This window comes from Dermacentor andersoni, chromosome 9 (genome assembly GCF_023375885.2).
Source record: "Dermacentor andersoni chromosome 9, qqDerAnde1_hic_scaffold, whole genome shotgun sequence".
In the NCBI taxonomy this organism is placed as follows: Eukaryota; Metazoa; Arthropoda; class Arachnida; order Ixodida; family Ixodidae; genus Dermacentor; species Dermacentor andersoni.
The window spans coordinates 66,031,575-66,055,980 of NC_092822.1; the positions used below are offsets into that span (position 1 = coordinate 66,031,575).

Here is a 24,406-nt window from a genome sequence, read left to right on the forward strand (position 1 = left end):
CCAGCGGTACCGCACACTACATATACAACAATACAACAGTTGCTGTTTTTGTGCACATACCTTTAGAAAGGCATCAGCATATTTCTTGCTTTCCAGACATTTGTGCTGTCCTTCTAGGGGGTTGTCATTGAAAAACATACATACTTGGAGGCAGGAAAGGGAAGTATTTTCATCCACCCAAATGACAGTCAGCTGCGAGGGACACCCCGCGAGTTTCTCAGAGTGAAAGCAATTCCCAGATGAAAAAAGAAATGTTCTGGTCTGGGGATTGAACCTGTTACGAATACCTTCTTGGGTCGGTTACACTACCATCTGAGCTAGCAGGCTAGCAAGACACAGAGCGAGGCAGACTTATGCGACTCAAAGTGCAGGGACAGAGCTAGGATATCCCCTGCTTCCTTCACGAATTGCGATAGACTGTTAATAAAGTGCGTCAGTTACACATTTTCGATGCAAATTTCGCGCTGCAAACTCCATGCACTGAATGAAGTCACAGCAGTATATAGGATGTTGCTTTGTAGATTTTCTTGTCTGCACTCATAACTAAAAAGAGTAAATAAATATTGGCTGAATGTACAATTATCCATGCTGCTTTCATTAAAAAGAACAGACTGAGCAGCTCAGAGCAGACGTGCAAACTAATCATTGGCTGCATGCATTAAGAGAAAGGACAAGATCATTCTTTTGCCATCATTTATGGGACACCACACGCTGAACATCTCATCAAAAATATGGTAGATGCCTTAACCAAAGTGGTTGTGTGTAGCAGTACTCAGCATACTGGACTGAAATGTAGACACAAACTAAGCCAGAAGTTTCTCTCTTACCATCACTTGAAAGAACTGGTAAAAGTGACTCTTGCGTAAGCCGTCACATGGAAAATCAGCTTGGTGGAAGCACACAAGGTGGAGGTATCAATGTTTCATGAAAGGAAAATATTTTGCAGTCCCAAGAGGTACAGGAAGCTCCAAGGGAAACTTGTACGGGTTTTTAAAAAAGAATGCTTCACAGATGTAGAAAAACCCTGGTCTTGGGATGATTACCAGGACCAATGCCATTTTGAGCGGCAATCGCTGTTCCACCTGAACTAACCAGGAAGCTAGTGTGATGGAGAATGAGGCCGGATTGATGAAGCACAGGGACATAGAATATGGCAGGTCAGTCTGGCGAAAGTCACCCGGTATAGGGTTTCCTTCACAACTTTGTGCTACGTTCAGGTGGATGACACCTTCCCTTCATGAATCTTGCATTCTACGGAAGTCCGCAAGGGCTTCAGTAGAACTGATTTACCATATTTGGAGGCGGGAGTTCCTTCTAGCAAAATAAAAGGATATTAGAAGCAAGAGAGGAACACCAGCGACAAAAATCTCATCACAATGCCCAACTCCATTCTTAAACAAGCCATACAGTAAAACAAACTGCAGAAGTTCTAAAGGAGCCATCACAATATTTTTTTTTTATTAGGCTAGCAAATTTACATCTCTATCCTTTGTGAACTAGTACACAAGAAAATTCTGGAAGTTGACTTCACAGCAACGCTCTGTTCAAATAAAACAATCTAAATTTCTACCCCGCGCAAATGGCACTAGAAGTAAGCACACTTACGTATACTGTACTCTCTGAGGAAGCATGTCTTGTTTCTTCTTTTATTTTATCTCTTTATTTTTCAGGGCACTGTAGGCTGATGCTGCCTTAAAGCTGTATGCCTCCTTTTCCTATGTTCTCAATATACATATTCATGTTTGTCTATGCTCTATTCTCTTTCTGTTACTGTAATTCACGTTGCTCACTGCTATGAATTAGAGCCTGTAAAGTACCATAAATAATCGGCACACTGGCTGCTTCTGCAGCACGTTAATGGATAGACTGCTCGCTGGCACTTTATTTTCCTAAAACAACACGTGCTACGACAAACGCCATAATGGAAGGCTCTGGATTTTTTTATTAGCACCTACGAGTCTTTCGAATTTACCTAAACAATGCAGACAAGTGTTTTTGCATGTCATCTCCCATCGGGATGAACATGGCGGGAATTCAAAGTTATGCACTCACAATCAGGATGCCATGGCCAATGAACCACCATAGTTGTGTACTTGCATTTCAAGCATCTGTATGTGGCAATGGCTGTCCTGTTTCCAAGAGGCCTTCGCTTTACTGAAGCTTTTGAACACAAATGTAAAAGTGGGTCTGTGAAGACCTTTCAAAGCATTCAACCTGTAAAATTGAGTAAATAGCTATTAGTGCAACATTTGGTAAAATTATGTCAAATTAGATTTTACCTGGCCACCTCTGTACCCTAAAGCCGAGTGCACCACCACTAACTGACTTTTGAATTTACAAAGTGCATTTTACTTATGCAGTGATGCTCACTAATCTTACTAAACACTCTCCTTCACCATGAAAAATGCCCGATGGCACCACTTTTGGGGCTGTAGGTGTTATGGCATGAAAAAACCAGGACAAAGGAACGAGCATCAACAGGTCAGATGCCAACTACCGACTGAACTGCGTATTGAGTTCACTGGAAGCTGGCGCCCATCCTGCCAAAGTATACAATTCTTTGGCCTCATTTTTTTCTTGCTATATTACTTTTACCAATATGTCTGACCAACCAGTTCACACAAAAGCTGCTTCTACATGCATGCTCCAGCAAAACTTTGCGGGTATGAGATTATGTATATTGCATACAAAATTTGGGGAAAGAAACACTTTTTCTTTGCTGCTTCAATGTGCAGCCCCCGACAGGCAGGAATCCCTGTCATGAAGCCAATCACTACTGCAATGACAAAGCTTAGAAAATGTTTTATTGCGCAGAAGTACATGTCGCTCAAAAGCGCACATTTGCAAACATATAAAACTTTGTTCATTGGTATGCTCCACATTGTACTGCCTGCAGTAGCTCAGAGATCACACAATTACATGTATCAAACACTTTCACTCTTAAAGTGCTCACTAAAATGCCTGCTCAAATCACAATAAAAACTACTGGACAAAGCCACAGTTTGTTAGTGACATCAAATACAAAGCCTGTCTTCATATTTTGGTCATTACATGACAGCAGTGGAATTGGAAGATGCATGCTCCCTCCAAGAGCTAGATGGGCACCAGCATTTGTGACCACTGTACTATTATTTGACAGCAAGTTTGCTTGACAAGTCTGCCATGACTGATGTGGCAATTTATCACAACTTTTTCACAAGAAGACCTTTCTTGAGAAAAAAGAAACACTTGATGATTTATTGATGAAACTATTGATGCAATACAGCTTGGGATATGAGCCGAAGCTACATCTAAGCAGTGTTTGTCTTGGACATTTGCCCAATGAAGAAACTAGTAAATATCCATATACGAGTGTACTATGCTCTTTTGTTAAAACGTCAAAAACCTATGACTTGCACTTTCCCTTTGGTGTACACGTGACAGGAACTTTTGTCGGGTAGGTTTCAGAACCTGAATACATTATCTTGTACGTTTCTCTCCCAAATGGTTTCAAGTGAATCAGTGAAGCCTATTTGTTGGCAATACAATGTAAATGGCAGAGTTACGTTAACTTTAACATGTCAAACACAAAAGCATCAAAATTGTGTGAAAATAGCAGGGATCACACTTCTTTCTGGAGTACACACAGCTCTACTATATGCAACATGAATGCAAAACATAATGAAACCTTTTAAACAGCATCAACAAATGACTTGCATAAAACATCCTTTTAAACAAAGCAACAAGCACAAACACGACTCTTGCGAGAGTATCATAGACAAAGACAACACACCTATTGTGTGACAAGAAACTATTGACTTAACAACGTGTTCTATGGAAAAAAAAAAGGCATTTGTGACATATGCTCAACCCCACTGAGCCAGGATGTGCATAGTTTGCAAAAATAAAAATATATGAAGCATGACATGGCAGCTTTAGCTGGTAACATGTAACAGCATTTAAAGGCACTGTCTACCAGATGAAACATCTGAAGAGGCTATGGTGTGGATAGGAGTTGGCCTTTAAATGATGAAAATGAGGACGAGTGAAGTTTTCACCCTTAAAAAAGGAAAACGCTGTTAAACCAGAACAACCGAAACACACGCAAATGTGATAGGATTGAACACACTGCAGTATAACATCATAATGAAAGAAGTTCATGTGTCACATGACACCGCACAAATATGCAATTATGAATGCATTGGTTGGGGCCAGGAATCCTCTGCTTTTGATTAAAAGTTATTGCTTCGCCAGCATTCTACCGCATTTATTTTTTGCACTGGAGAGCTTTATTGAAAATCGGCGCTACTTTCAGTACCATCGACATAGTGTGTACTTTACACAGTACATGGAACATACTATGTAAGGCTCCACATCCTATGTGAAGCTTACGCCCATAAGGAATGGGCCTCCCAAATATCGTACAGCTCCTACTATTGACTTACACTTTTCTGGTATAGAATTAAGCAAGATTTTTCTACCGGTAAAGATTTTGAAATTGGTAGACATTCCCTTTAAACAGGAAAAAAAGAAAAGAAAGAGAAAAAGCTTTTTTCATGCTGCAATAATGAGCACGCAGTAAAAGCTTAAAGAATACAATGCAGCGCAGATGTAGAGGAATGTTGCTGCTATGTGGGGCTTCAACACTGCCCGTCTCACAAGCTTGTCAATACAGAGAAAGGAGGAAGGCAATCAACACCAGCACGCTGAGCCCCTTCTCTTTCCTAGACATGATACTTATAGTATTATATGTCATAATGACAGATGACACAACACTTTATTTGGTTTTATAAAATAGTCTTATCAGACTATTTAGTCTGACAAGACTAAATAAAGGGAATGAAACCAATCACTAAATCTGGGGATAATGTACAAACAGAACAGACAATGCCTGCATAATGAGAATGTGCAAAAAACTGCCTGTCATCAGGAAGTGACCTCTAATGTGGGTGCTGTATAGCAACACACTGCGTGGACTGCCCCACTAGCACCGCAACACTGGTCAACATGTCACACTCGCCCAGGCACCATTGTGCGCTGCCAAAAAACAAGAATATGCAACAACGCTTCCTCACGGTACAATGAGTCAACAAGCCTGCTCACGAGATGCAGGCTGTCTCTAAGGGCACCGAGACTAGTGTCTTGCACAATGCCTAGAGCTGCTTGTATTTCCTGTGACAATGGTAGATACGCTTTCGAAGTCTGCAGGCTGCGGAGTCGAGACAGCGTCTGCTCGGCAAGGGCTGCATTATTGTCAAGCCGTGCAGCCACAAAGGCAGCCACCGCCCTACAACACAGTCGGAATCTTGTGGAAACCGCAGATCGGCGCCCCATGCCGAGCGCTCCCAGAAGGCCACTGGTGTCACGGTCTTCGCCAAGAGTGCCAAGTGTGGAGCAAAATTTGACCAAGAGGTTGTGAACTGCTTCTGGATGGCTGCCAAAGTCAAGCTGGCGCACGCTCAAGATCAGCAGCTTGGACCAAAGCAACAGCAGCTTCGGTTCAGAAGTTCCACCAGTGCAGTTAGCGCATCCTTGAGACACCCAACTGGCTAGCTGGTCCAAGAGAACCCACTCATCCTCGGGGGAGTGGCATTTAGGCAAGCAGTGCAGCACGTAGATCAGCTGTGTCAGATGTGCTGCTTGGCAGGCACACTGCTTCAGAAAATTGGCCAAGGTCAGCTCAGGGATTTGGAAGGCAGCAACAGCATGGAACCAGCCGCTGTCGTCTGTAAAGGACCCCTTGAGAAACGCAGCAAGGCAAGCCTCGGTAACACACACAAGTAGCTGCACGGAAGCCACGTTGCCACAGGATGCGGTCAGCACTGACAGCAAGATTGGCTGTCCTGCGCGAGCGTTCAGCCAGGGCAGCAATCCTTCAACCAATGCCTGCACTTGTGGGCTGCCCTCCGGACAGCAGTCCAGGAGCGAGAGGGCACGACCTAAGAGAACCACGGGACCGTGCACGTGCTCACAACGACCAAGCAAGTGTGGAAGCAGCGAAATCAGATCTTTAGCGTCGGCGACGTCGAGAGCCGAGCTGTACAGTCCGACGAGCATGGTCACAAAGGCGAGCTGCTTGTGAAGGTCGTTCGCATGGCCTGGCAGCATGCACGACAGGGCGGCCACGAACTCCAGCGCTGTCCTGTCAACACCAACACTTGGTTTTAAGAGTTGGTGCACGTTGCAACTGCTGGCAAACACCTTCTGCAGGCGCCAGACTATTTCCACTGGCACTACTCCCCAGTTATATTCACGCAAAGGATCAAGGGAAGTTGCTACGAATGCAGCCATGTTTGGGTGCCATGCAAGGCCGAGAACAAGTTCAGCAAAGGACGAACTATAGTCCACGATGTATTCAGGAGCAAGTTGCAGTGCATCACGCAGACATGTCTGCCATGGCACTTGCACAAACACTTGTACCAGGAAAGTTAGGTGGCTGGAATACTTTTCATCCAAGAGCTTGCAGGCCAGCCTGACATCCTCAACAGAAGGTGAAAACTTTGACCACGGAAGCTTGTCAAATGCGACCTGCACAGTGTCTGTGATGTGCTTTGGTGGGTTCGTCCACACATACTTAACAAAATAGTGCTGCCACACTGAAGACATGACATTGATGTTAGCCACATTGCAGCAGCAATCATGAAAAAAAGCCAGTGCATAAACAAGCGAGTCTGCCATGCAGAGCGCTTTGTCAGTATCATTTGGCAGCCATGGTGCACAGGCATTCTTGTCTTCTGTTAGTTCTAGCCAAGGCCCGTACAGCTGCAGTACAGCCTTGATGGCCTGTTGTAGGTTGTCCTTCGGGGAGTTGACCTTTTTCCATATATAGGCGTGTGCAATAACACTGAAGAAATGACACAGCACAGAAAGATATGGCTTGACTCTGTTATAGAGGCCCTTCATGGCTAAGGAAGCATCAGAAGTTCGGAGTTCTGCAAAGTGAGCTGTTGCAACAGCCAGGGTCTCTGCTGCTTCATCCAGCGACAAGGTACAGCGATGCTTTGCACACATGTCCCTAATGTGTGCTGCCGCACCGGAAGTGCTCCGGCCCAGTGACTGGATAAGAATGCTCCAAGTGACTACAGGAATCGAGCAGGACGACGTGCCTTTGAGAAGCATGGTGAGGACAGGTGCATACTGCTGAGGAAAGCTGAACTGTAGCAAGCCACGCAGGTGTGAACAAAGAAGCTCGACCAAGGGCAGCACAGTTGTTTTGGGACTATGGCCACACTTTTCTAGCATCATCTCCATCGCCACCAGCAAATTCCCTCGTACAGCCCGACTTGGTGCACGGCTTGTTAACCAATGTGGGAGGTCAAACTTGGATAGCAGCACAAAGACAGTGTTGTAGAGAGCTGGAACGAGGCTGGAACTTAATGAGTGGTACATGAGAGCATACTGCTCATCATCAGCTGCTGCAGGAGTGAAGAACGGTGATATGTGGTTTACAATGCTTGGATTCTTGAGCATTGCTTGCAGCACAGGCAGGCACTGGCTAGCCCTGTTGGACACAAACTCCTGACCGACCATGTCCAAGCATAGAGTAAGAAACTGTCGTGTGGGGGAGTAGCTGGTAATGTCCTTCTGTAAAGCTCCAATCAGGTCAAAAAAGACCTCGCTCCCAAGCACTGCGAGAGCAATCTTGTCAGCAGGCGAAGCCTGACGATGCCTTTGAACTAGCTGAGTAAGACATGCTTCCAACTGAACGAGGGCACAGCAACTAGCGTGCGGCGGCCCTGTCAGGGTGGCAAGCCATTCAGTTCGATTTTGCTTTACCTTTAGCAAGATGTTGGGATCCTGGCGGGCTTCATAAAACGTCAGGTTCAACTGCGCTGCACCACTGCAGTCATTACCGCATGTGCGCACCAGGCTTACATGTGCCTCAACATTCTTGTAGAGGACAGGAAGCAATTCATTTTGGTGTGCCTGATCTAAGTGTGCCAGCATGTCCAGCTGGCCATTAACGGTGCTTGCCTGCGCCCGCAGTGCCCTCAGTTGTGAAGCAACCAGTTCTCGCACTTCTGACGCGACAACTGGCACAGGTGGGATGACAGGTACCAATGTGGGCACAGGAGATGCTAGCACTGGCTTCTCATGTGTCCCCAATCGAAAAATCATGCCCTCTTTCACAGCTGGCACATTGCTGTCTTGCTGTTTCCCTTGGCTGGGGACAACAGGTGAGAACTTGGCCAGCTCCAGGCTTTCCAGCTGACACTGCCAGGGCTCCATGGACACAAGGTCATGCCACAGCTGACCACTGCCTTGGATGGTGGCACACAACAGCCCTGGACAGTACTTCGATGGTAAAGCAGTAAGGTCAACACCAGTGCACAAAACTTGCTTGTCTTCAAGCCAGAAGACAAAACTGCGATACACTCTGAGCAACCTCTCACACAGAATCTTTGGCAATGCCCCTTTCTCTTCACCAGAACAGTACTTGGAGAAATGGTCCACCAGATTGGCCACTCGCTGCTTCACTTTCTTTAGCAAAGATGAAAAGCCACCACACTTGAACAAATGCAAGCCTGCACTGTTGCCATCAGGGCACTTTCGTAGGTAGAGACAAAAAAACTGCTGCCATATCAGAGGAAGAGCAGGGTGATCTGCATCAGTGACAACAGCTTGACGAGCCCAACGGTACAGCAAAAGAACATCCAAGGGCGCTCGCATGGCCTTCTTGACTGCAGCAGTGCACTCAGGTGACACTGCAGCACAGAGCACAGCTTCCCACATGGCTGCCACACTGGGCAGCCGAGCTTCGGCAAGCATCCCTGCCAGAGCGAACCATGGAGCCAATGGTGCAGAGTCAAATGGCACAACTGCGGGCCAGGTTTTCATGGACAGTGGTGCACTTGCCTGTTCAGTTAGGCTGTTCAGCAATGTTGTGAGTTGTTCCAACGCACTTTCCAGGCAGTCTGCCTCAAAATAAGCTAATTGAACCAGAAAGTCAAGAAGGTACATGACATCACTCTGCCCACTGAATTTAGAGGCTGCCTTTTGCATGGGGATGTCTGGAAGGTGCAAAAGTAAGGATGTCCAAAGTCTGATAGGTAGTGATGGGAAGCCCCAACGCTTGGCCTGCTTGACATGATAAGCCATTGTACCAGCAAGCAGCTTAAGTACACATCGTTCATGCTCATATCCAGCCAGTCTCCAAGCTGCTGCCATGCTAGTGCCGTCAACGAGAACAAGATGTTGGAGATCTTCCAAAAATTTCCTGTTAGTTATGAGCATCTCCTGCCGCATGTAGAAAAGTGGAAGAACAAGGCTCAAGCACTTTATTGCAGCAGCATACTGCTTCTTAAGTACTAGGGTCGAAATAGAGTTAAGACCTGTGGTAAGCACTTGTTCCCTGCAGTGGCCCATGCTTGCAATGGAAAAAGACAGGAAGATGCCACAAGGCAACAGCTCATTGGTGGCTTGTGCAACTGGCTGGAGCCATTCGTACTTTTGAAGATCTGGTGCAACGTCAACAGGTGGATTTTCATCCACGACAAGGCTCAGCTGAGCATGGTGGTTACTGTCAAAAGCATGCAGCTTTAGTTTAAACAGAATGTCCCAGACCCAGCTGCTGAATTCCGTAGGTGTCGAGGACTTGTAAGCACTAGTAGCCATAAAGGGCAGATAACGTACTTGTTTGTGAACCCTGTCAGCACAAAACTTTCTGTAAGACATAAGCAGCAGCACTCCAACAAACTGGTGTAGGCTGCGTTCCAGGAAGAGCTGGTCCTGCTCATTTGTACCATAATTCAGAGCGTCAATCAACATCCTAGCCAGCAGACTCTGAGGTGAATCCAGAGGATAGCAGAGCAGGAAATGGGCTATGATGTCAAGGTCTTCTTTGTCGGGCTGCCACAGCTCCAGCGGCATTGCGCGCATCAGGTAGCAAGACATTATGCCCAGCGCCAACATGTGGTCTTCAATTGCATCCAAGAGCACCGACACAATAAATGGCTGCTTTTGAGCGAGGGATGAAAGCAGTTCTCTGCCTTGTTTGGGAAGCGATTTCCTTAAGTTTACATTAAGGTATGCAATCTCAAAGATGTCAATAGCAACAATGTGGGCGAGAGCAGGGCTGTCCACCATGTTCACAAATGCAGTCATCAAGAAGAATACCTCTGAGTGCGGCAGTTGACTCAGCCTTTCATGGAAAGAAAGCCTGTGGCTTTTGCAAAGTAGCTTGCTACAAACTTCAAGAGGAGATAAATGAACTTGATGCAGATTCTCCTCATAGCTGTTATGAAGGAGCCACAACAACTGCCAGGTCATAGCTGCAGAAATGGATGCATATGGAAGGCCTACCATGAACTGCCATGCTCCTGTTTTGCATGAATGAAAGATGCTGTTGACAGCTCGAAGAAAAAGCTGGTCATATTCAACTTGCAGATGTGCGAGGAGAGCAGGGTCACTATTATTGTGCATTAGCTGGAATCCCTTCAACAGGTCAGACATACAGTGAATGGTAAGGGAAATAAGGCGAGCAATCTTTCTTGACAAATGCTTGCACCATGAATCACTGTAGGTTTTCAGGCCAGTGTGGAGGATGGAGACCAGATGTGATGCCACTGCTATTGCCTTGAGAACATCTAGCTCCGACATCTTAGCTGCATCGGTCTCTTCGGGTGTGCCACGCAAAAAATTCAGGATGTCAATAAATGGTACTTGGTTTAGCAGGGCGACAACATCACTTTCTAGGCAGCCAAGAACTGAGGCTAGCTCCTTCTTCGGCAAAGATCGCAGGTACTCTTTATGAGCTCCGACTGGGGACAAAATGGTAGCTAATACTGCCAGGGCATAGTCAAGCATTTGGTGGCAGTCAGACTTTACAGGCGGCAGAGGACTCGGCACCTGGACCAGGCTAATGGCCCACTTGTGGATCCCTGGTGGACAAAGAAGCACATGATTGAGCAAGAAGAAGTGGTCGGCCAAAGAGGCTACACGAAGCAGTACATTGGAGAGCATGTGCACCCATGACTGCACATCCTTGACTAAAAGCTTGTCCTTTGAACCCTTCCTCAAAAACAGGAACAGGACACTGATGCATGACTTAAGTTCAGAGACATCGCAGTTTGGTTCCGTTTGAATTTTGAAGCTGATAGGCCTACTGTTCTGCATGTCCCTAAATGGAGTGCCACTAACAACCAGCTGAAAATGGTAATCAATTTGGACACGGAGGGTATTAACGTTGTGCATGTAAACAACATGTTTCTCCTTCAGCAAAGTAAGCATCTGCTCAGAACGAGAGGCTAAAATCGATGCAACGTCCTTGTTGTACTTTGCCTGTTGGAAGTGGTGTGTCCCGCTAACTTGTACGTAGTCACTGCAACTTCCAGTGCCAGTCACCGAGGCTGACACCAGGTTCCACACACGTGCTTCCCACTGGGCAGTCTCTTCTCGCAAGCTCTCCATAAGACTTGTGGTCTCACTCAAGAGATCCCTGGATCGCAAGTAGTTTGCTAGCAACACATACAGGCTGTGGCTGTTTAGATTTTTTTCTTCATTAAGGCTGGCAAAGTTGGCTACCATGTTTTCTCTCCCTTTCAACCAAGCACCTCCATACATCTGAAGTATCTGATCTTCCAGAAGTGGTCTAATTGCTGCACGGTGGTCAGAAATGCCAGAAATTTCGGGATAGTGTCTGCCGATGTCGCGGCTTCGACCGAACACATCGTAACCGCATGCCGTCGGCAACAAGGCAGTGACTTTGTAACTTGCAAGTTCAGTTTGGGTAGTCAGTGTGTCGCGAGGCGTCGGAAAAGCGCACGGATTGTCGTGCGTGTCCGGAGGAACGGCCGGCGGGGCGGAAGGTGCTTCAGTTAAATCCTCTGTTCTTATTTCTTCCCAGTCGCTGCACTCGTCGCCCGTTTCACTGCCGGTATCCGCAGGGGCAGACGGCAAATCGTGCGAGAATGCCGGGGTAATCTCTGCCTGCTTTTTATCCGTGGTTTCTGTATGAATGCCACTGTGCACTTTCTCGGGAGCGTCGACAGGTGCGCTCGGTACTATTTGCGGTAAGACAACTGCGCAGATCGTCTCCGCGGGCTGCGGTACGGCTTTGATTTTTTCCTGCTGGCTGTCATCAAACGTTTCACTTCGACCAACTTCCTCGGGGCGTCCCGGCAGCAAATCAGCGCCATCCTGACGTGTTGTTGAATGCGAAACTTCAGAAGCACAGGGCGGCGACTCGCTACCGTCTCCATCTTCGACGACGTCGGGGAGGCACGATGCACCTTCACTTTCGCCGACTTTTGTTGCTGGAAAATCATTTGATTGCTTTGGTGCGCAGCGTTTGCCCGCGGAAATCTTTTCACGGGAGCTCACCGTGGCCGCCGCTTCCATGTTCGCATGTTTGTCCACACACCCGTGTGCAAATGCGTTACCGACAGAATAAAGCAGCGCTTTCGCGCAGCTGATTGTCAAGTTATTGCTTTCCGGTAGTGCAAGCACTGCAAGCAAGCGCTTCCGGTCAACCTCGGTCGGGCAAACCGGCCGCTGATAAAGCGCGCGGCATGTTCTGAACTCGAAGGCGACGCAAACACATTCACATTGTTGAAAAAAAAAAAAAAAATGTTAAGCTTTAAAAGAAACGTACGCTCGAGGAGCAGGGTGGGGGGCGATTGTTGATATCGGCTACGTGTTTCAGCTGTCCAAACGGCTGCGAAAACCTTATCGTATACCAAACAAACTTTCAAGTATCATTTATATACGACCCTATCCAACCTGAATATACGCTGCGCGAAATAGGTGCGAAACTCTACGGGAGTACGGGAGGGCAGGGGGGGGCGCATTGTTGATATTGACTACTTGTTTCAGCTGCCCAGACAGCTGCAAAAACCGTATCGCATACCAAGCAAATTCGAGCATCATTTATATACTGACCCTATACAATGCAAACCTGAATACACGTTGTGCGAAACATATGTGAGACAGGTTGGAAGAGTGGGCCGCCGCAGGAGCTGTACTTGCATCCATAGAATAAAGAACAAACTTAGAGAAGGGAAACTGTACCTTCCGCCGTGGTTCGAAAATAAGCAGCGGCAGCGCATGGAACTTACTTTGGGGGACGCCAGATGACGTTGCTCAAACCGGAAGCGGAAGTGCACATTTTTTTTTTTTAGAGCAAAATTCAATATGGCCGTTTTTAGCCGGTCGCGTACGCTGGTACGCGCCGTGCTTGCCCTGCAGGCTATGCGGCATGCCTCAATGCCTTCGCTGCCGCGTAGGTGGTGCGTTCTAATTGCCAAGAGCCTCTACTGACGCCCATACAAACAAGCCACAAGTGAGTGAACAGAACGCGCGACTTTATTGGCAGAAGACAAGCAGTGTACATTCTCGTGCAATAGCAGAAATAAAGTTTGCATGTCGAGATACGCTGGAATCATTGACGCGAGCTCGTAAACGGCTCACCGTCGTCGTCGTACGTGGTGGTCAGGTTAACGAGCAACAACCAGCAGCGGAAACATATTGGACAGAGTGTGCCACTTGTTTGCAGCGACAGTCGCCGTTAAAAATGCCCAAATTGCATTGCGAAGCAATCGGGAGACGCAGGCATCTGCTACCGCAGCCTACACAGCGACATGGGCTACCCCAGATTTTAGCCATTCACTCCTTTCCAACCTGCACGTTTCTTTTCTTTCGGGGGCCGCTAATGTGTGGCTCACATTTGCTGTCTCACTATGGACAAGTCGCTTTCGTGGGCATCGCCTCCATCAGCTACTTTTGCGGGCCTTTCCAACCATCTGGCTATCAACTTCATACGCATCGGACTATGTAAGCACGTATGCTGGTCTCCGTTCATGCCTAATCGCGGCCGAGAAAGGCCAGAGGCACAATATGCCCATTGCTGCAGCAGGAAAGCGCGAACGGGGAGCACGAATCACGGTGCATGAAAATTGGGAGTCTATGTCGCTGTGCAGGCTGCAGGAGCGAATGCTTACTTCGAGAGACTGCTTCCCAGTGCAACCGACCAGGCCGCAATATTCTAAAAACATAACACTGCGACCATAACCAAGTGACATAACAGCAAAATTAAACAGCAATCAGTCACCGCATGAGGTTCAGACAATACATTATACATTGGCGACGAACCATATGGCAACAGTGAGCATTCACATACACGGGTCTCTTAGGGTACATTGAGCTGCCTACCTACAGGCGTAGTGCCTGCCTTCGTCACACGTGGTGGTCTACTAACGAGCAACAACCAGCAGCAGAAACAGATTGGACAGAGTGTCCCACCTGTTTGCGGCGACAGTCGCTGTTAAAGATGAGCAACTTACAGTGCAAAGCAATCAAGTGACGCAGGCATCTGCTGCCGCAGCCTACACAGCGACATGGACTACCCATCATTTTAGCATTGACTCCTTTCCAGCCTGCATGTTTCTTTTCTTTTGGAGGCCGCTAATGTGTGGCTCACACTTGGTGTCCCACATTGTCTCAATATGGACAAGTCGCTTTCGTGGGCATCACCTTCATCAGCCACTTTTACGGGCCTTTCCACCCAACTTTATACACGTCCGACCATGTAAGCACTTATGCTGGTCTCCGTTCATGCCTAATCGTGGCCGAGAAAGGCCAGAGGCACAATTTGCCCATGGCTGCAGCAGGAAAGGGTGAACGGGGAGCACGAATCACGGTGTGCGTAAATTAGGAGTCTATGTCGCTGTGCAGACTGCAGGATCAAATGCTTACTACGAGAGGCTGCTTCCCAGTGCAACCGACCAGGCCGCAATATTCGAAAAACATAAAACTGCGACCGTAACCAAGTGGCATAACAGCAAGATTAAACAGCAATCAGTCACCGCATGAGGTTCAGACAATACATTATACATTGGCTACGAACCATCTTACGGCATAATGCTTGCCTTTGTCACATGTGGTGGTCTGGTAACGAGCGACAACCTGCGGTACAAACAGATTGGACAGTCTCACACCTGTTTGAACCAACAGTTGCCGTTGAAGATGAGCAACTTCCATTGTGAAGCAATCAGGTGACGCAGGCATCTGCTGCCGCAACCAACACAGCGACATGGACTACCCGGCATTTTAGCGTTAACTCCTTTCCAACGTGCACATTTATTTTCTTTCGTGGGCTGCTATGTGTGGCTCACACTTTGTCGCAATGTGTACAAGTCGCTTTTGTGGGCATCACCTTCGGCAGCCATTCTTGCGGGCCTTTCCACCCATACGGCTATCAACTTCATACACTTCGAACCATGTGAGCACATATGCTGGTCTCCGTTTTGAGCAAATCATGGCCGAGGTAAGCCACAAACACAATTTGCCCATTACTGCAGCAGGCCAGAACGAACGGGGCGCACCAGTTACGGTGTGTGTATACTGGGAGTCTTATGTCGCTTTGCGGACTGCAGGAGCAAATGCTTACCTCGAGGGACTGCTTACCAATGCAACTGACCAGGCCCCCACATCTGAGAAACGTAACACAGTTACCACAGCCAAGTGTGGCAGCAAAACCAGATTCTGCAAGCAATCACTTCACTGTAGCTTGCACAAAGACCCAGGCTATCAAGGAAGAGGAGCAATCATCAACGAGACTAGGAATATGGAAAATGAGAAAGCTTGCATTCAAGAGAGAAGCCACTCTGCTCTGCAAGCATTGAAGGCTAAAAACATCAAGAAAAGTAAAATGGTGCATAGCACATGTGCATAGGTTAATGCAAGACGCATGCCGATGCTGCATCAGCCATTTCAGGAGAGGAATTGCGCATGACAACATACACTAGAAGATACTGCTACAGATATGTTAGGCTGCTAGACAGTGACTGGTATTAAGTATCAGCGAAGAATCGGTTGACCTTTATATTTGGATGAGGATGAATGACCTCTAACAAAAATGGGCAATGAGAAAGCTTGCATTTATAGAAGAAAAATTACACTTGGCACAAACGGAATTAACATGGCTAGGAAGCTGATTAAGGGCAAACTGATGGAACTCAATCTTTTGGCCAGCGTCGTCCGTGCTTGGTCAGATGTTGCAGGTGCACCTGAAGACGAAGAATTTCTAGAAAGTCCTTTTTGAGTTACCTGGATGACTCAACCAAATGTCCGTGCTGGTGGAATGGTGGCTGAAGCTCTTTTCAGTCTTGACACAGTCCTCTGCAGACTTGATATCTCATTCATATTCTTCTGCATGTGCTTCTTTGTTCTCGGTGTAAAAGCCTTGCAAATTCGGCTCCAGCCCCTTCCTGTTGGCACAGATAGGAGCTCCTGTGATGACCAAGATGTGCTTGGCATAGACTCTGTTGAGGCAAAACGGTGACACATGAGATACAGCACAGATTAGCCAAATTTATGTGTGTTTTATATGTTCGAACCAATTATACTGAACCATAAATATGAACAAACATTCATATCTGCTGCAAACAGCAAGCCAATACAGCATATATCAAACATATTTATTTCTGAACCATGTGTTGTTTACCTTGTAGTAGTAGCCAATGTCCACACAATGACGTTGTTGTAGCAGGCAGCAGCTTCTGTTTAGTGCGTGGAGTGTGTTGCTTTATACTGGTGCCGTCTTCATTACTGCATGTCTGGAACAGAAATTTTGACTGAATCAGAAATTGAAAAAGCAAAGTTTTAAAATGCAAAAAGGTGTGACATATATGTTGTAATGATTTGCGACTACAGAACACATGCAAATGTACACTGTCTGTTCTAGGGTGCTTAAGCAGCATGTTAAATAAATATTGCTATTGTCCATAAAATTGATGTCTGCCTAACTACAATGCATGTCAACAGCGCAAGTACTATTAAGATCACAAATGAGAACATTTGTGGGTTCATTTATACACTAGAAGTGATCACACTGCTAGTTCCACAAGCAAATGCATGAAAGTCATGAAGCTATTAGAACTGATGCATTATTTTTCTGCACGAACGTGATGCACCGCTTCACTACTGCAAAAATAAATGCCCTACGGTAAACCAATCTGAACAGCAAGAACATTTGGAACCAACAAGTACGAAATATGGGTGAATTATCATGCTTGCAACTGTTTAATACATTAAATTCTGTACTTTCACTTTATTTTACCATAGGATTATTCGGTTTTGTGGACGAAAGACGTTGCCGGCCGACTCGAAAAAAATGTTTAATATGTATATTGATAAGGCTACTCAGTCACCTACAACCACGGCTACAATAACATGAAAAATGAGACGCGCGTTCCGATATCGCTCTTTCTTTCCTGGTTGTGTGTGTAAACCAAACGACAGCCTCGCAAGTAAAGGTTTATTTAGGAAACAGCAACTGAGATCCTCACTGCCCATATGTAATGCAGGATCTAGTTCGTTAACTTGTGCCCGCCTGGAAGGTAATGACACGGATATTATATAACGATTCAAGCAGCGGTGTTAAACGACTCACCGTTATTGCCGTTGTCAGCCGCAGCAAAATCCAGCTCCCGTTTCGATGCAGACCTGTTCCAAATGGCTCACGACCGAAACCCAACTGCCGGGCTTACATGTCCGCTTGCAAACACGTAACTTCACCCGAAGTTAAATAACGCGAGACATCGAAGCGCAAGAAACTAGTTTTAGAAACAAAGCAGTCTTGAGTGTACGAACGAATGAATCCGTGCCGCCGTGCACTCGGAAATACCGGTAAAAATTTTAAATCCAGGCCAGAGGTCACGTGAAAGATCGATGATGCTGAACGCTATTTGCGTTTATAATGGCGAAGAAACAATAAACTTACTAACAAAGAGCACAATATCTAATTAGCAATGATAATTTTGCCCTGTTTTTATGTAAAAGAAAATGCTTCGGTAATTGTAAGAGAAAGTTTGTAAGATAAAATTGCGCTTATTACGACGCCTCTACCGGGAAATGTTGGAACTAACGAACGAATCCCGAAAGTGATGCTACTACGTCGGATTTGTTAGCAGCGGCGCGCGGTCGATTTTTTCGCCCTCTGTGGCCATTTGTTGAACTTGAGAGTGTGCTACCCCTGCTTGCATCAGTGAAGCTAATTGAAGCTGCGCGCCGGCAGCAACAGCTGGCAGATGCAAAGCCTCCTTGGCTTCGGCTTCGCCGCCTCGCGCTTTCCGCGCTGCTGTGGCTTTCGAGCGGCACGTCGCACCCACAGTAAAAATCAGTGGCACGCGCGAAGAAAGCACGTGTTGTTCAATCGAGCGACCGTTTAAGTGTGCAGCTCATCGCGCAGGTTGATCCGGCCATTTTAGCGGTAGGCTATGGATACGAGGTCAAAGAATGAAGCGTGGAACCATAAGCGCGCGCGGAACGATCGTTAAAGGTGCGCTCCTCACGCCGAGCGATAGTTGGCATTGTTTTGTTCGAAATTTGCCTCCTAAAGTTGCCTTGTTTTAAACATATTTCAGCTCTGTGGACCATTCGTTCGCGTTCGAACGAAGATAAGAGCAAGTGGTGTTACATTTGGTGTCAGTTCATGCAGGACTGAGCTAAGCTTCCCTGCTGACGCCGACGATCGATTGTTTCTTACCTTCCGCCGAGTCGATCCCGGTGCTGGGGTGCCGCGGTAAAGCACGAAAAGAATCGTAATGGAATCACATTATCCCGCCCCGACCGTTCACTCAAAGCGCACACATAGAATGAAGAACAGCGCACACGTTGTACAAACGTTCTCTGATTCTGCCTAGCTCATAGAAATATGCCCGTCGCAGCTGGGAATGATGTTAGATCATGCAAAGTAGAAAGCGTTTTTTTTTTCTAACTAAAAACTTATTTTTATTTATTTGGCGTGACGATCGAGAAATAAAGGCCGAACTTAAACCTTCGCGCCAGAACCCCTGCGCTTGTACGTCAGTGTGACGTCATAGATTTCAAAGGTTCACGTCCAGACTTGTACGTAACGAATTACATAATTCGGTAGTTCTTTTAATTCATCAGTTACTTTCTGTACTCGTTAACGCCCACTAATTCAATGAATTTATAGACTATATAAGCTGTAACACCTAGGCAACGCAGCTTTGAACAATTTTCATCTGTCAGGTGTTGGCCAACAATTTTTCATTACTTCATATAAAACATAGTCATTTGTATGAACACCGTGTGCCCACCCTTTCTGTAATGCCATTAAGGCCCTGAGGGTACTGCAATAAATCAATAAATTTGAACCGTAGCTGCTATAGCTCTACATAGCGATAGCCACATAGGACGGTGATGTCAGGTCAACCACGGACAGTTTTAGTTTTTCACTGGACTTCTCCCACCGAGCACAAGCAATAATGAAGCATTCTTTCATAGAGGAAATGCCTTATTTAGCGCACATTTAATATGGGAGCAAAGAAGGTGACCGAACAGAGCACTACTAACAAGCCTTAAGTTTTACTGCTCGCACAGCAATATATATAGCAAGAGGTGAAAGCGGGAAAACAGATAAATCTGCATGCTCATCACTCACACAACTTATCATTGTAAAATAGGTGTTGCACTAACCATGCCATGTACCTGTTTTCCACCTTTTGCCTTTCGATATTTCAATTGTAATCGGTTACTTTTTCCTATCTATGCCAAAACCAGAGTGCTGGCACGTTAGTGCAACATCATGGATTTCAAAGACCATAATTTGGGGCAGGAAAGTTCTCTAGATTGTTAGCCAGATCCCTTAGGTCATTATAGAGCCCTATAGAGCTCTATACACAGATATGAAAAATTAACTAGAGCCAAATTTTTGACGTAAAATTCGTGACATCATATGGCTCTGCTGTCACGCTAACTTGAGGGCGGTGCTGCCGCCAGTTTTTCGTTTCTCTGTGTTTTACAGCTTATCACCTTCAACCGACAACAAAATAGTGGCTAATATTGCTAGGGCATAGTCAAGCTAGTAAACTAATACTGGTAAGCAGTTTCAAGACGAGACAAGAGAAAGACACCGATGCACAGGACAACTGCTACTCGCAACTAAATTTTATTATGAAGATTTTGTCTACTCATACACAGCAGACCAGGATTGTGAAAGCGCTCTGTCTATCAAGCCAACCAATGCGTCATATCAAGGAGCATACAGGTTACAGGATCATTTCTAATAACGGCTTTTCTTTGCTACGCAAAGCAACCGACATATCGCTAGTACATGCACTCTCTTTCTTTCGAATATGAAATGCCTTCATGATTTCTCTAGCCAAAGCATTGCCACTCCTGCCTAGAATTTGCCTACCGGAAAAAATTGGCTTACAGGGACAGGACCTACAATGCATAGAAAAATGAAATGAGTCTTTGTCCGCTACAGATTGCTCATGCTCCCATGCCCGATTGTTGATGCATCGGCCGGTTTGTCTGATATAAACCTTTCTGCACGTAAGTGGAAAAGAGCAGGAACCACGTACACTAGTAGACACGTGATAGGCCACTTACGCATCTTTATGTTTTGCTGCGTGAGATGCCAAAGGTCATTTTTTGTGACATTTAGTCAATAATGAAAAATACAAATCCATGTTCAACGAAAAAAAAAAGCAAAAAATAAACAAGGCGAGCTTTTGCCAATATGATTGGAAATCTTTCCATCAGTGGGATTATCTCGATCCATGTTCTGAGTGGTTGTCTGTACCTTTAATATACCGTGGCATGAATCCACAAAGCTTACACCGACATAAAACTTCTTTCTCCTTCTTCCTTCATTCTCCTACAAAAACAAAGAAAATGTCATCCACAAAGGTATCACATTATATACAAGTTTATTCACATAAGAAAGTTGAAAAAGTGCAAACTATTTAATGGCAGCTTGAAAAGTTGCTTAGGAACGTATATTTTCTTTCAAAGGCTTTTGTTTCATTTGTTCGGATACCTCTCCACGATCATGGCATGACCCTGCAAGCAGACAAGAGATGGACAACATGTTAGTCAGCACAGCCAATGTAAGGTTGGGAGCAAGGTACGAGGCCAAGCTAGTCACTGTTTTATCTTGTTTAAAGAGTGCAAAATGAGATTGCAAAAAACTATGTTTTATCTTTCAAAAGAACACACACATAACATATAGCGAGTGGTTTTTTTAAAAAGGTCCCAAAATTTTAAAAACTGCCTGTGGCAGATAACAATTCTAGTCCATGAACTGGTCTACTTGAAGAAGCGGACATTACTTGCACAAAAAATTGAAATGCCAAATTGATGAATTAACAAGAACATACAATTAATTTTAACGAATTATACTATAGCACACAGTATTGCAATTTACTAAACCTAGCTGGTGAGACTGCAAGCCGGATACACTTGAAACGAATTCTCGAGATGTTTTGAGATATTAATTCCTGAACTTCGCAGAGAAATGCATTTGTGTTCCAGTTATTTTTGTGCTTCAATGCATAAAGCAACATTTTGTTAAGGAAGTAAGTGGAACAACAGTGCTTTTTTACTGCAAATTTAACAGCGCATATCTCGTATAAGTGGTGTCATCCACATAATTCTTTTCAAATGGGTATATACGACTTGCAGTCCCACCCGCTAGAATTTGTAAATTGCAATATGTTCTACAGGGTAATTAGTTAAAAAATTAGTGAACTTCTTTGAATAAGTTGGTTATTCATTTCAATTTTTTGTGCAAGTAATGCCTGCCTCTTCGAGTAAGACCAATTCATGAATTAGAATTGTGCTATCTGCCACAGGCAATTTAAAACATTTTGGACCTTCTTTTGAACATTTTAAAACATTTTCGACAGCCTTTTATTTACTGAATGAATCAGCAAATCCCATTTCTATTTTGCACAAAAGCAGTGCAGAAGCTGCAATTCTCCTCCCGTGACCGATTAGTGCTCACAGCAGCGAAGGCCTTGCGACATCCTTCGCAGCACGGCCACCGCGCACGTCTTCACCGCACGCACATCTCTATTTTTTTTTCGCCAGTGTCGCTGCCCATTGCGATGTAGACAGTGCTCTTCATACTCGACAGGTTCACAGTGAGTAAAAACTAAACTGCTGTTTGCCGCAACCTTTGCAAACAAAACCACGGCTGCTGTTGACGTGCGGCCGATGGGCACCAAGTCAAAACGAAACTACTGTTTGCTGCAACCGCCACAGACGAAACTGCGGCTGTTATCGAGGCGATCATGTATGGCAACTACACAGTGGTGAAGGCGTGCGGCCAATGCGGTGCTAAGCGCGGCGGTAAACGCAAGAAGAAAGGCTTTAGAGGCACAAATAGGCATGAAGCGTTCTGCCTTTGTTGTCATTCACGAATGATTTCCACCGACGACTATGGCGATGTGAACTCTGCCGCTTCATTTTGGTGAACGTAGCGATGTACGGCCAAATACGTGCTTACTACGTCATAATGCTTACAACGTCAACACGCTTTTTACTGAATGGATCAGCGCATCTTGTTTCTATTTAGCACAAAAGTAGTGCGGAAGCTGCAATTATCATGTCGTTGCTGATTAGCGCTTGCAGCGATGAAGGCCTAGCGACTTCCTTCACAGCACGGCCATGGCGCGCATCTTAATCTGAGACATGCTTTTCACTACCATGCGCACATCCCAATTATTTTTTGCCAGTGAACTAGTCACCAACAGATTGTCCGTCCATCACAATATAATCTGTGCTCTTCATCCTTTACAGCTTTGCACCCAGTCAAAATGAAACTATCGTTTTCCACAACTGCTGTGGACAAAACTGCTGCTGCTATCGACACAATCATGGACGGTGACCTTGCCGTTCTGAAGGCACACGGCTGACGCACGCATTGAGTCAAAACGAAACTACCATGTGCTGCAATAACTGCAGACAAAAATGATATTATTATTGATGCAATAATTGACAGCGACATTGCAGTTTTGAAGACACGCAGCTGAAGAGCGCACCAAGCCAAATAAAAAATAATATTTGCTGCAATCGCTGTGGACGAAACCGTGGTGGCTATCGCCGCGATCATGAATGGTGATTACGAGTTATGAAGACACGCGGCTAATGTGGCAGAAACGTGGTTTTAAAGGCAGAAATTTGCACAAGGCGTTCTGGTGTTTGTCATTCCAGTAGAATTTATGCTGATGACTATAGCGATGTAGACTCCGCCACTTCGTTTCGGTTGGATGCTAACGCTGCTTTTGCTTCTTTGCGTCGCCCATTTGCGGTGCTCCGTGTTTGCCGAGCTGAGAAAGTTGTCCAAATGTAAAATGTGCAGCCAAATATGTCCGAATTAACGAGAGTTTGACTGCTATACGTAATGCATAAGCCTGCCAGGACCAGAGGGAGAGTCCAAATTATCCTATTTTCTGAATTAACGAGGGTCGAATTAACAAAGTTTTACTGTACTACGATGTTGCACACATAGACAATTAAAGTGTATTACTTTTTGCCGCTCATCTACAAGTGCCAATTTCCCCACTGACGAAATGACTAAATAAGCCAACGTGAGATGTGCAACATTCAAATGTATACATGTGGACACAGTTGTAGAGAACAGTAAACATTGAATATAATAATTGAAATATAATTTGTGATAAAAGCCTATAATGTGCCCAAAATTTTCAAAGGACAAAAGAATGGTAAAGGGCAAGCCAAAATAGCAGTAGTGGTCCCAATGATGACAAAATGACAACAGTGATGATGTAGTTTAAACTATGAAGACGCATGAAAACCCTATTCCTCATTAAGTTGGGAGGAACAGGATTTTCCTATTATTGTGACAACTTCAGCCACATGTGGGGATGATTGACTCTTGCATCTCTCAATGTTTGTCTTCCCCACATTGCTCTCAAACCTCCATAATCATCATCATGATCAGCCTATTTTATGTGCACTGCAGGACGAAGTCCCCTCCCTGCGATCTCCAATTAGCCCTGCCTTGCGGCAACCGTTCCAACAAGTGCCCGCGAATTTAGGACTTGATCAAGTGTCTTCATAGTTTAAACCACTATGTACTACACTGACATCCAGCTTCACCGCATAGTACACGCAACTGAGGGAGCCAGTGCCACAGCTGTGCACCGAAACAACTTATGTGCATCTGCATCTGGTGGTACTGTGGCAATGTGCATCTCAATGCCGGTGGCACCAAATGACATGAGTAGCTTGAGCACGAGATGCTGAAGAAGCAGTAGATGAAGCTCGGGAATGTCTGTGCACGTCAACCAAATGTGTGCTCATGGGAATGCATTGTGGGATTATCTTGCGGAAGGCGTACCTGCCAGCTTCAGACCGTGATGCCGTCAGGGGCAAAAAAGATTGCTTAATACATGCTTTGGTTTGCATCACTGCACCCACAAACAATTTAGACTGCGGATGCATTGGAAAACGTTTGCATGGTGCATCCTTGAGCAGGGAGTTGAACATCCTCGATTACATAGCATAGTCACTCGAGGAACTATTCCTTATGTAGTTCGGATTTTCATAATTGTAAAGCTACCTTTCCTGCAAGGCAGTTTTCCCAACTAACAGTGTCATCACTATTTTTTCAGCCGGCACGTACAAAGTAGTTTGCTTGCACTACAACATG

At 45.5% G+C, this 24,406-nt stretch overlaps 2 protein-coding genes across 2 annotated transcripts in view; both read right to left on the reverse strand.

The window, feature by feature from the left end:
* Nucleotides 1-2,785: 2,785 nt before the first annotated feature.
* LOC126528175 (ectopic P granules protein 5 homolog) lies at nt 2,786-12,931 on the reverse strand. The gene has a single exon (XM_050176050.3). It carries the CDS (start codon nt 12,316-12,318, stop codon nt 4,990-4,992), a length of 7,329 nt encoding a protein of 2,442 aa, XP_050032007.2. The 5' UTR covers nt 12,319-12,931; the 3' UTR covers nt 2,786-4,989.
* Nucleotides 12,932-20,640: 7,709 nt separating this feature from the next.
* Nucleotides 20,641-24,406, reverse strand: part of Mtpbeta (mitochondrial trifunctional protein beta subunit) — a 30,607-nt gene continuing 26,841 nt past the window's right edge. Inside the window, exon 14 of the mRNA XM_055069178.2 lies at nt 20,641-20,790. Within this exon, the coding sequence (XP_054925153.1) occupies nt 20,752-20,790 (39 nt within the window). The 3' untranslated portion in view covers nt 20,641-20,751. The remainder of the gene's footprint in view (nt 20,791-24,406) is intronic.

Bases quoted from the DNA above. Each gene is read 5' to 3' on its own strand.
- LOC126528175 (XM_050176050.3), bottom strand. From the start codon at position 12,318: ATGGAAGCGGCGGCCACGGTGAGCTCCCGTGAAAAGATTTCCGCGGGC.